This window comes from Plecotus auritus (genome assembly GCF_963455305.1).
Source record: "Plecotus auritus genome assembly, chromosome: 4".
Lineage (NCBI taxonomy): Eukaryota > Metazoa > Chordata > Mammalia > Chiroptera > Vespertilionidae > Plecotus > Plecotus auritus.
This window is the reverse complement of record NC_137775.1, coordinates 137,422,086-137,435,590: the sequence shown is the minus strand read 5'-3', so window position 1 is coordinate 137,435,590 and position 13,505 is coordinate 137,422,086. Positions and strand designations below refer to the sequence as shown.

At 41.9% G+C, this 13,505-nt stretch overlaps 1 protein-coding gene and 1 pseudogene across 2 annotated transcripts; one reads left to right on the top strand and one right to left on the bottom strand.

Moving 5' to 3' along the window:
* Nucleotides 1–1,541: 1,541 nt before the first annotated feature.
* Nucleotides 1,542–2,432, bottom strand: TAS2R5 (taste 2 receptor member 5; the record flags this gene model as incomplete). The annotated part of the gene is made up of 1 exon (XM_080666389.1): nt 1,542–2,432. One exon carries the CDS (start codon nt 2,430–2,432, stop codon nt 1,542–1,544), a length of 891 nt encoding a protein of 296 aa, XP_080522515.1.
* An 847-nt stretch (nt 2,433–3,279) lies between these two features.
* On the top strand, nt 3,280–3,718 carry LOC308246657 (large ribosomal subunit protein uL15-like; annotated as a pseudogene). The gene has a single exon. The product of its transcript is annotated as a large ribosomal subunit protein uL15-like (transcript).
* The last annotated feature ends 9,787 nt before the right edge of the window (nt 3,719–13,505 follow it).

Sequence of the window (13,505 nt, the reverse complement as noted above, 5' to 3'; positions counted from 1 at the left end):
GATTCCTCCATTTTTTGAAGTTTCAAATTATAATAATTAGTGTTTACAATCTTCTTGTTAAAATGTTTGAAATGAATAAAACTATTGAAATAAAAAAAAAAAAGACCGTACCCTTTTATGTAATGATGTTTACTTTGAATTTATATTAGTTCACACAAACACTCCATCCATGCTTTTGTTCCCACCCTCCGGTCCAGTTTAAGAACCCATTGTGGCCCTCGAGTCAAAAAGTTTGCCCACCCCTGCCCTAGAACTAAACCTAAAGCCATGTGTTTAAACAAGGCTAAAACTTAAGGCTGAGAAAGTACATAGAGAGAGGGATTGGATTCAGGGGAAGGCAAAGCTAGCTCTTCAGGAAGGTAGCATGTCCAGGAAAGAGCCCTGGCCCAGCAGTCAGGACATTTAGTTCTGGTCCCAGCACTGCCATAGGCTCTCTAGGAACTTCAGGGCAGGCCATGGCCCTCTCTGGGCCTCAGTTTCTTTATAATATAAAAAGAAAGAGAAGTTGTAAGATTAGTGAGAAGTTGTAAGATCTGAGCATGCATGGCTTTGAGTTGATGTAGAGTCAGCTCCGTAGCAGCAGGAACTGTGTCTATTTTTGTTTCCTTCTAGGTTCCTGGTGCCTAGAACACTATCTAGCCCAGTGGTCGGCAAACTCATTAGTCAACAGAGCCAAATATCAACAGTACAATGATTGAAATTTCTTTTGAGAGCCAAATTTTTTAAACTTAAACTATATTGGTAGGTACATTGTTATTAACTTAATTAGGGTACTCCTAAGCTGGCCTTTGCTAAAAACTCAAGGGGCCAAAGATCCGCATGTGGCTCGCGAGCCGCAGTTGGCCGACCATTGATCTAGCCCATCATAGGCACTTAATAAATACTTTCTAAATGATTGATTTGCTTTGCTCACTAATCTTACAACTTCTCTTTCTTTTTATATTATAGATCAGAGCATCCTCTTACCAAACATAAAGCCCAAGTGTTGATTTCTTTTTTCTTTTTCTTTTTAGTTAAATTTTTTATTGTTGACACTATTGCAGATGTCCCTCATTTTCTCCCCCTTTGCCCACCTCCACCCAAGCCCCTGCCCCTAGCATTGGTTTCAATAATACATTAAAATAATGTACTTTGCATTGCCAAGAAAAAAATAGTTTGATTTTATATTTGAAATATATTTTTATTGATTTCAGAAAGAGAAAGAAAATAGAGTGTGATAAAAACATCAATGATGTGAGAGAATCATTAATGGGCTGCCTTCTGTACACCCCTAACTGGGGATTGAGCCACAATCCGGTCATGTACCCAATTGGGAATCAAACTGTGACCTCCTGGTTCATGGATGAACACTCAACCACTGAGCCACACGGCATAATCTTTTTCTAAAGATTATGCAGTATTGACTTTTATTCTGTATTTTCTGTTGCCCATTTGTGTGAAAAAAGGAAAAATTTAAAAGATGTACAAGTCTTACAGAGATCTACCAAAGGAGTGTCTCAAAAGAGTATCCTGGCCACTTCTTTCTCTGCAGTTCACAAGCCTCAGGACTTCCAAGCACCCACTGTCTTCCACAGGATTCTCTGACAAGCCTGCTTTATCCTGGGATTCCCCATAATCAATATGACAGAATGAAGAGAAGGATAGGCAGCCATGAGTGTCTCTGAGATTAAGATAGTGGTGAGATTAACAGGAGAAGACTTGGAGATGATAGAGTAGGGGCTGGCCACGACGTAAACCAAGTAAAGTATAAGGAAGCAGACCAAGGACTTCAGGACAGTGATGTGAGCCTTGGCTCGAGCATCATTCCGGCCAGCTGTATAGACCTTCATCTTCTTATGGTGTCTATACAGAGAGACAATTAACATCCCAGAGGAAATTAGAAACACAGAGAAAGAAAACCCACTTCCTGCATTGAGCTGTAATATATACAGATACGGCCAGTCTGAAAGGGAGTACAGAATGCTGCTGTTTCCTTGGAAAGGACTCTGGGGCTTTAAGCCAACATCGGCTATAAGTAGCAGATTGGTCAGGAGGCACCCCAGAAGACACCAGGCACTCAGGCTATAGGCCCTCTGCTTCAGCCACAGGTAGACAGGATGTTCAAATGTCGTGATCTTCTTGCAGTAGAAGACACTGAGGAAAGTGGCAAACCACAGGCTGGCCTGGCTGACCACAACCCAGAAGATACTGAGATAGCGAAACCAGGTGCAGCTCTTGAAAATCAAAAACAGCATTAGGTCCACCATAATTAGGCACTGCAGGAGAAGTCGGCAGCCAGCCAGGCCCAGGACAATGAGGTTGTAGGAAGACTCCTTGAGTTTTCTTACCCATTCTACAAAACTCCAGACCACAAGGACTCCATTTCCAACCAGGCCAATGAGAAATTCAGCCACTGCCACCACCATCAGCAGTCCTAGGGTGGCAATATGCATGGCTGGGGAAGAAGTCCCTCACGGCAGGCTCAGGAGGTGCCCTGCTTCCCTGCTGATGAATGTGTACGGCTCCTGGCTGAGCTTCAGATCCCCTGAGGGTGACACCACACTCACGGTAAATTTTCACACCACAAAACGTAGATTTAGCCTTGCCCTTCTGTAACCTGTCCTCATGCAGAGGCTGAACAGCTGTGACCAGGAACAGACAGTTCAGAAGTTATAATCCCCTCTGTATTTGCATGCACATGAATGACCTCTGACCCTAAACTCAGATATGTGAAACAGGAAAACAGACACCAACTTTCCTCCTCCAGGGTCACGGGCTAACATCTAGACACCAGCACATAATATGATAAGACCTCCCAACAAGAAAGGCAGGATCAAAAACATTCTGATTCCATACCTTGCCAGATGTGATCTCTTACGTATAAAAATAAATTTTATTTTCATATAAAGAACTTTGAACATATAAGCATAAAAGCTGAATAAATGCAGAAACTTTCAAAATATTTCATTATCAAAGAAGTAGGGGAAGTTTTGAGAAGAAATCAATCAGAGAACCAAAACATTAAGTGCCAAATAATAAAAATATAGGTTAGGTAGAGAAGCCATTCTTGTTAATCAGGGTCTTGAAGTCACTTGCCCTTGATGATAACGATCTTCGCACACTTGACCTGGCATATATGTCACATCAAGGTCTTAGAGAAAGGAAATGAAGAAGAAGATGAGCTCAAAGAAGTAAAAAAAAAAAAAGAGAGAGAGAGAGAGAGACTAGCACAGTTATCAAAAAATATAGGGAATGTGGGAGACTTCGCAAGAGCCTCACTCTTGCAGCTCAGCCACCAACATGCCATCCAGACTGAGGAAGATCCAAAAACTTTGGGGCCACATGAGCCACAGCCACGGCTGCATCGGCAAGCACAGGAAACACCAACAGTAATGCTGGTGGCTTGCATCATCACAGGATCAACTTAGACAAAAATCACCCAGGTTACTTTGGGAAAGTTAGTGTGAGGCATCACCACCTAAAGAGGAACCAGAGCTTCTGCCCAAATGTCAACCTTGATAAACTGTGGACCCTGGTCAGTGAGCAGACACGGGTAAATGCTGCCAAGAACAAGACTGGAGTTGCTCCTATCATTGATGTGGTGCGATCAGGCTACTACAACGTTCTGGGGAAGGGAAAGCTCCCAAAGGAGCCTGTCATTGTGAAGGCCAAGTTCTTCAGCAGAAGAGCTGAGGAGAAGATGAAGGGTGTTGGTGGGGCCTGTGTCCTGGTAGCTTGAAGCTACATGGAGGGAAGTTCATTAAAATGTCCACAAGTGAAAAAGAAAGAAAAGAAAAGAAAAGAAAAGAAAAGAAAAGAAAAGAAAAGAAAAGAAAAGAAAAGAAAAGAAAAGAAAAGAAAAGAAAAGATAGGGAGTGTGCTTCATTTATTGTCCAGATTCAAACTTCCCTGGGACTGGCCTAACACAGATGTATTTGTGGAAGAGTAAATTCTAAGACGGCCCAAGATTCCCACTTGGAATAATCCTTGAGCTGCAATGGGGCTATGAATAAAATGGGATGGCATGTCTTTGCTTTCATTACATGGCAAAGATGAAGGGCTTCTGCAGATGTGATTAAGATCCCAAATCATTCAAGTTTGAGTTCATCAAAAAGGAAATTATCCTGGGTGGGCCCAATTTAATCACCTAAAGTCTTGGAAGAGGGACAGGGCTCTCCTGCCAGCCTTGAACAGTCCAGCTGCCATGTGGTGAGAAACTGCAGGAAGCCTGGAGACTGGCCCCAGTTGACAGCCAGTAAGAAAACCTTAGTCCTACAACTGCAAAGAACTGAATTCTTTCCACAACCAGTGAGCTCGAAAGAGTGCCCTGAGCTCCAGGGAAGGTACAGCCTAGCCAACATCTTCATTGCATCCTGTGAGACCTTGCAGAGAGCGTCCACTAAGGCTGCACTCCAACTTCCTGATCCCAGAAGGTGTGACACAACAAATGCATGTTCTTTTAAGCTTCTAAGTTTGTGTTGCTACACAAGAAACAGAAAAGCAACACAGTGTTCAAAACAGGCTAGAAGTGACTTTGAGGAAATGAGGAGAAAGAGGAATTGGATGAGAAAGAAGGAGGAAGGCTGGGCTAGCTTTTTAGGAAGGCAGCATGAGTGTGGTGGAAAGAGTTCTGTAGGAGGAGTAGGGAGCTCCAACTTTTGGACTCAGAGCTGCCTCAGGCGCTCTACAAAGCTGCAGGCAAACCACTGCCCGCTCTGGACCTCACCTGGTCTACTAACAATACAATGGACTTTAGGACCAGATTTCCATTCATTCAGATAGGGTAAGAGTGCGTATTATGTGCCAGGCAGAGTACCAGGCACAGGAGCACAGCAGTGAGCATGCATGGCCCCTGCTTCCAGGGAACACATCTTGTAAGACCTCGGGCCTACAGCTGTGGAGACGCAGAAGAGAAGGTCATAATCTGCCACCTGCCAGAAAACCTGGGTGAGAGATGAACCTCTCCATTTTTATTGAATTTATCAGGGTGACATTGATTCATTGCAGCGTTACTTACAATAGCCAAGATCAGGAAGCAACCCAAGTGCCTATCAGTAAATGAGAGGATAAAAAAAGCTGCGGTACATTTATACAATGGAATACTACTTGGCCATAAAAAAGACAAAAATCTTACCTTTTGTGACAGCATGGATGGACCTGGAGAGCATTACGCTAAGTGAAATCAGTCAGAGAAAGACAACAGCAGGGTTTTTATGATGACTTTTGACAGCAGACATAACTGCTCCTCTCTCGCACCCTGCCCTGCCCCTCTCTAGGGTCTGGGCCATGGAACATCATACAAAGCATAGTAGTTGACTGGTGTGTATCCAGAAAGCCTAGAATGGCCTAAAAAATAGATAGGTAGGTAGGTAGATAGATAGATAGATAGATAGATACATACATACATACATACATACATAGATTTTGCTATAAATATAATGGTTTATTGATATTACTTTATTACTGGTATTAAGCAAGGCTAAACCCAGTCAGAGAAAGACAAGTATTACATGATCTCACTCATATGTGGAATCTAATGAACAAAATAAACTGATGAATGAAATAGATCCAGAGACATAGAAGCATGGAACAGACTGATGAATCTCAGAGGGAAGGCCTGAGGAAAAGGCTCACTTATGGAGGGGGAGATTAAACAAAGAACTTGTGTGCATATATCACATAACCCATGGACACAGACAATAGTGTGGTAAAGGCCTGGAGGGTAGGTGGGTTCGGGGTACAGGAGGTTAATGGGGGATAGAGGGGGTTATCTGTAATACTTTCAATAATAAAGATAAACTTTAAAAAATAAATTAACAATAATTTTAAAAAAGCTAAACCACATAGGAAATTGATATAATTGGTTAAATCCAATAACAAAAATGCCTGCCTAGCCTGGTGGTTGAAGTAGACTTATGAACCAAAAGGTCACCGGTTTGATTCAGGTCAGGACACATGCCCAAGCTGCAGGCTCAATCCCCAATGTGGATGTGCAGGAGGCAGCCAATCAATGATTCTCTCTCATCACTGATGTTTCTATCACTCTCTCCCTCTCCCTATCTCTTTCTAAAATCAATAAAAACATATATTTTTAAAATAATAAAAAAAATTAAAAAAGAAAAATGCTTGCCTAAAATTATCTAGCAATTAATGTACAGAGTTGTATTTTTTGAAAAACACACATTATTTCAAAATAATAGCTATTTTCTACTTTCCCTTCATCAGGGGAGGCATAGTGTGTTGGTGAAGAAAATGGAATTATCTGCAGCAATTTAGAAAAATGTGATACTTCCCATGCAAAACATGAAGACTCAGTTTTGTGTTCTGGCTTTTATTAAAATAATGCACTTTGCATTGCTTAGAGAGCAATGGCTCTGGTTTCTACTCTGTTTTTCATGTTACCCTCTTATTTTATTGTAAAATCAAAGAAGAATTGAGAACAAAAATGTAAACTTTACTTAATTTTACAGTAAATTAATTGTATGCTGGCAATTATGTGGAGTAAGGTCTAACTAGATCTTTTTCCCATGCCATGGCCTCTAGTATCTTCAAGCCCAGCCCTCCTTCCACAGAATTCTCCAATAAGTATGATTCCTCGTGGCCATTACCATAGAATGGAGAGAAAGAAGTGTAGGCCACCACGTGTGTCTCAGAGATGGGACAGTGGTGAGCTCGGAGGGGGGAGAGTTGGAGATGATGGGAGAAGGATAGCCATGACACAAAAAGCCAAGTCGAGAAGAAAGAAGTAGCTACACGATTTCAGTTTCAAAGACTCGGGTCTGAAACTTTCACCCAAAAATTGCCCTCCCCCATGAAGTTGCAAGGCTAAGTACAGCTCTATCCCTCCTCTACATCTGACATATCTCATCAGCAGTGTGTATTCCAGTACACAGCACAGGCAGCCTTTTCAGGGCCTCCTAGAATTGTGCCTGCATTGCCACTAGATGGCGACAAGGCAGTTCTTCTATAGCAGCTGATAACCCTAAGCACATCAGTTCTCTTAATGTGCGAAATGAGTCCAGAAATTCAGAAACTGGGCTTCCTAGGCACATCATTAACAAGCATGTGTAACAGGAACAAAAACTGTAGCATATAGATATTCAGAATTTTTCCAGCCTCTTTCCCACCACCCTATGAAGAGGTGGGGTTGGGGCTCTGGTTCGGTATAATTTAGGTCTTGGGACGGGAAAGGAAGCATTCCTGGCCTGCGTGCAGCAAGGATCACAGTCTTAGGGGAAGAACGTGATAAACACGAGCAGGGATGGAGAACGTGAATGAATGGGGCGACTCGGCAGATGACAGAGCAGGAGCCCTTTTTGTCTGTTTCCATAAGTATGAAGATTGGGGAAGAGAGCTAAGTACAGTAGACAAGATTCAGGAGACCACTGTAGGAAGCTGGGCTTCATTCCCTTTCCCTTGGGAGTGAGCTGGACTTAGAGATTTCTAAGCAAGAGAGTCTGAAAAGGGAACTAAAGAACTGGGCATCGGAGAAACCCAGCAGACACCACCTTAACCAAGCCATGGAGGGTCACATGACCAGTGATAAGCCATAATGATATCATTACCCATGAGGAGATATGATGAGAAGGACACTTCCCCTCCCCAAAGGCCCATAATCCCAGTCTGACCATGAAAAAAAGATCAACAAACCCAGATAGAGGGACACCTTACAAAATGCCTGTACAGTAATCTCCAAAACTGTTAAGGCCATGAAAACCAAAGGGAGATAGGTTGAGAAACATTACAGAGCAGAGAACTAAGAACTAAGGACGAAATGCAACATGGTATCCTTGATTGGATCCTGGAAAAGAAACTGGTAAAATTTGAAGAAGGTCTGTAGTTTAGTGAATAGGTAATGAATGTATCAATGCTAGTTCCTTCATTTTAACAAATGCATTAGATTATATCTATAATAATAAAAGCATAATATGCTAATTAGACCAGATGTCCTTCCAGACGACCTTCCAGATAAAGCTGGGGCTTCGAGGGAAGCCCTGGTTCCTGGTACCGGAGGGAAGCCTGGGTCCTGGGTGCCAGAGGGAAGCTGATGCCGGCAGCTGGGGGAAGAAAGGCCTACTCTTGCACGAATTTTGTGCATTGGGCCTCTAGTAAGATAATAACAGCAGGAAAACTGGGTGAGGAGAAGAGGGATCTCTCTATACTCCCTGTAAATTTTCTGTAAAATAAAATAAAATTAGAAATTCAAGCTTTATTTTTGAAAAGTTATGTAAAACTCAATTATAGAAAACTTTGAAAATTACGTTTTAAGAAGTTGAGCATTGTGTTTTTCCAGAGGAGACTTAGGAGACTGAGAGGTTTCCCCTAACACTGTAAGGTCATGCTAAGAAGAGATGGCCAACAGGGCTTTCTGGATCTCTGCTCATGCAAAGCCAAGTGCTCCCAGGTTCAGAAAAGCTCCAGACCTCAATGAGACACACACCTCATGACCAGCTCCTTGTAAGGGGATTTATAAACGGGGCACTTGCAGCCATTCATAGAAAGACATTGTACTTCAGTGTCAGACAGATTCGGGTCTGCTTCCCAACTCAACCAATGGGTAGCTGTGTCCTTAGAGGAATCAATTAACCTCTCAGATCTTCAGATCCCTCTTTTTAGAAATTATAATCATGTTCACCTCACAGGGCTATTGTGATGGGAAAAGGACATATGAAATTACCCAGCCTGGTGTCTAGAAAGTATTATTATCTAATTAATGTTACTTTTCTTTCCTTCCTTGGTGGTTTCTCTACATAATCACTCCTTTCAATAAAGTAGGAGAGCACCTGAAGTCTGATATAATTCACAGGATGCAAATACAGGAAGAACCGAGCTGCTGCTTCTAAAGAAAGGTGGTCTGGTTCCAGATTTTCTGGAAAGCAAGAATAAAGATGGAAAACTAGCCCAGGTCTTTAAAAACATCCACTAAAGTCAAAGATATAGAGACTTAGTGCATAATATCAGTGTAGCTATTTCTTCTCTTGAGATTCAGATCATCATTCTACACTCATTGTTCCAAATGTGAGGGCAGCGAAAGTGAGACAAATAATTTTCTTGTATTTAAAATAGGTCAGAAATGTTAAACAAATCAAGTATGTACCTGTGTGTAGACAGCTTATTTGCATGCAAGCTGTACCCACATGGAGTCATTTACCAGGCCTCTTGCTCCTTCCTATTGAGGCAGTCAGTCCTGACTTTTCCCTATGTACCCCACAGCCATCACCCAGCTATTCTGACATAATGATACTACAGGTCCCTCAGAAGATGGACCTCACATCCGCCCCACCCAGCTTGGGGAGGACGGTATGCAATCCGTGCCCCTCCCCCTGCTATTGTCTTTACCCTCATGCTTCTTTTCCCTCTCTCCTGTGGGACCCCCATTAATCCTTTCACTTCCTTGTTGATTTCCACATCAGGCAAATTCTCATACACTCACAGTTTCCTTTCACCCTTTTTCTCTCAGGGTATAAAACTGGACCTGGGCCGGTTATCCAAATCCCTGGGGAGTTTTGTTTGTTTTAAATTTTTTAATGTTGACATTATTGCAGGAGTCCCTGTTTCCCCACTCCCCTTTACTCACCTCCATCCTCCCCCACCTCCTCCTTTCTTGGCTTTTACCAAATTATTGCCCAAGTCCATGGGGTATGCATATATGTTCTTCAGCTATTTCCTTCACCTTCTTTATCCAGTCATTCCCCACCTCCTCCCCTTGGGCACCAACCAGTCTGTGCCATGTATTCACGCTTCTGGTTCCATTTTGTTCATCAGTTTATTTTCTTCATTAGATTCCAAATATTAATGAGATCATATGGCATTTGTCTTTCTCTGACTGGCTTACTTCAGTTAGCATAATACTCTCCAGGTTCATCCACACTGTCACAAACAGTAGTTTTATCAAACTACCACTTCCCCTGTTGTGAGCAAGGAAACATCCAAAAATCTCTTCCCACATCCTGGAGGAATGGAAGGCAGCGCATACAAAATTTGAAAAAAAAAAAAAAATCCCAACAGACCTAGACTGCTTCTCACCTTGCCGGCCCTCTTGGAGAAAGCAGTGGGCTAGACTAGAAGATCCATCTCCAGGTTTAATTTACAAAAGGAACATGACTGGGAAACTTATTTTAAATGCCATCAGTGAGAATCAGTATCACCTAAAGACTGGCATTTAAGGCTATCTTAAAAGTTACATTCAATTCAGGCTTTACAACATTCATGTCTCCTTCTTCTTCATCCCTTCTTTCCTCTGTCTGCCTATTTTTTAAACAACTGAAAATGGCTCATCAACAGAATGCTGGTAACAATAATTAGGGGAACCCAAAGTCACACATGTTTAAGTGAAATTTTGGCAATATAAAGAAATTTTTTAGATCCTTGAATTGGCTAAGAATTTCATTTAGTTCTTACATGAATTCTAGTTTCTCATCATCTTTCTATTGGCCTATTCCTTCCTCAGTAGCAGCCTTTAAGAGACACTTTAAAATAATTTCTTCTATAACATTCATACTTTTTAGTTTAAAAATGTTTCTCACATAAATTTCAGGACTAAACACCCAGTAATGACAGGACACCATGACATTTATTTCACCTGAGGAAACTAAACATCCACAAATTTTTCATACCTTCCTTCCCCAGCCTCTCTGGATGGATAGATAGATAGGTAGATAGAAAGATGAAACAGCCGAAACCGGTTTAGCTCAGTGGATAGAGCGTCGGCCTGCGGGCTGGAGGGTCCCAGGTTCGATCACAGTCAAGGGCACGTGCCTTGGTTGCGGGCATATCCCCAGTGGGAGGTGTGCAGGAGGCAGCTGGTCGGTGTTTCTAACTCTCTGTTCCTCTCCCTTCCTCTCTGTAGAATATCAATAAAATATATTTTAAAAATAAATAAATAAATAAATAAAAAGAAAGATGAAACAAGTAAGTAAAAATGTATCTCAGTAGCTGGACGAACCCTGCTTTGGACATCATTTTGAATATTTCTTCCTCTCGAAAATAAAGCTTTATAACTGGGTATTATACTACTCCATGCCTATGTCTTTCCACCCACCTTGTGGATACAGTAGGGGAAAAAACTGGATTTTAAATTCAGAAGATGAATTGGAGCCTTGGATCTACCCCTTCCTAGTTTGTTTATCCTGTTTGTGCCTCAATTTTCTCCTCTGTATCATGGGTATAACACTGCCTACACTGCCATAGAAGTTGTGGAAAAAATAAAATAAAATAACATGTGAAAATATAGCTAAGACAATATCGGGCTTGTAGCCAGTTTAAAATTAACAACAATGCCCCCGGGTTATAGCTACCATGGTGGGTATTTCATGACGTTATACAGACACTGCCCTGGCACCCACCCTTCATTTTAGAAAGTGACTCTTCTACAGCCTGCGGACTGAAGGGCCCCAGGTTCAATAACAGTCGAGGGCACATGCCCATATTGCAGGCTCGATCCCCAGTAGGGGGCATGCAGGAGGCAGCTGATCAATGATTCACATCATTGATGTTTCTATCTCTCTCTCTCCCTCGCCCTTCCTCTCTGAACTCAATAAAAAATATTTTTTTTAAAAAGTGATAAAAAGTGACTCTTCTTAACAGAGAATTTTAAACATCCTTCCCTTTCCTGAATAGGCAGAGAATATAAGGAGAAGCAGGATAATATCCTATCTAATAAAGAGGGAGTATGCTAATTGACCAGCACACCATCACAAAGATGACAGCACCCATAGCCAATAAGGAGGGAATATGCTAATTGACTGTCACACCCTCAAAGATGGTGGCACCCACAGCCACAAGATGGCGGCATCCAGTCCCCTCAGCCCCACTGGGGCAGCAGGTGCACTGCACGGTTGGGCCCACCCCCAGGCAGCTCCAGCCACTCCGCACACCTGCCTCTAGAGTCCCCCAGTCCCCTCAGCCCCCCAGCTGCCTAGGGCCAGCCTAAGGCGCAGGCAAGCCGACTCCCAAGGCACAGGCAAGCCTCGGATGGCGGCTGCCCAGCCACCCAGGGCCACCCGAGGCTCAGGTAACAAGGGCGGGCCGAGGCCTGTGCTGCTGGCAGCAGCAGCAGCAGAGGTGTGATGGGGGTGTTGCCTTCCCCTGATCGCCGGGTCACCTCCCCACCCTAAGGGCTCCCAGACTGTGAGAGGAGGCAGACCAGGCTGAGGGACACCCCCTCTAGTGCATGAATTTTCATGCACCGGACCTCTAGTTTATTCATATTGGAGAACCTGTAAGTTATCACATCTTGAAGAAACTAACTCCAAAAATATTTTTTAAATTCCTGGTTAATAGGCACCTAGTGGCAGAGTATATTGGAACCAGCAAAACTTAAACCCCACAGTATTGCTAAAATTGTGCCCAAGGAGGAGTTGGGGCAAGTGTTTAAGACTCAAGACTTTCTTCAAATAGCAAAAAAACAATCCTAATACAAGTCCTAAAGTAAGAAGAGAACATCCAGCCCCAATGGGGAAAAATGAATACAATATAGACAATCAGGAAATGAAATAGCAGAACTTTAGCAAGGAAAAGAATCCAGACTAACCAAGGGAAAGGTCATTCACTTAGCTTTTCTCAGTGAAGAGAAACTGGATGCTGACATAAGAACACCCTATATATCCTTTAAATAGACCTATAGACAGACAAATAGGCAGATACTTATACACAGTGCTAATTTTAAAGTATGTTTTTTTGCAATTACAGAAGAAATATATGTTCATCATGAAAAATTTAGAAAAAGCTTTTAAAAATTACTCAAAAGCAGTGCTAAGTACTTTTAAATGGTTATATAAGTAAAACTGAACTGTAAATCTTCATTCAGGAATATGTATTAAGATTGTGGAATTGGGTGTTCGACTATTGGTAGGGGGAGAAAGTGGGCATGACTAAATGGATCTTCTATGGCCCTATGAGTTATCCTTTTCTTGAAAGTTTCTGGAGAAAAAGTGGAAAGATCATTTTGTTGCATTCCTCCATTTTTGTTTTTAAGAGTTAAGTCCCAAGCCCTACAACTGGCTTGTATTGAACTTTCACATTTGAATTAAAGATTGTTAAACATGAAAAAAAAAATTACTCAAAACTTCCACCTAAAAATAATTGCTATTTGTACTTTTCTTTGGGCATACATATTTTATTTTACAAATATTGGTATTATACAGAAGATTTTTTTTATTTCACTTAGTAATATATCACAAATATTTTCTCAGGTCATATAAAATGTTTTTTTACTATAAGAATACATAACTAAAACTACTTCATCATGAAGATATATATTATTGTATGCATTTATGGTATAGCCTGAGTTATTTGTGTAAGGTAAAAGAAACTACAGTGTCTAAAAGAAGGGAGATGCTTGTTTCTCACGAATAGTCCTGCACTTAGGGTGTAAGCAGTCAGAGCTGGTGTTACAGCTCCCCAGTATCATGAACCATGGAGCCAACTCTAGGATGGATAATTGTTCCACATTTCCCAGGTAGTCACCTCACCTGCGTGGTCCAAGACGACCAAACATTATCTTCCAGCACAAGGAAGAAGCCAAG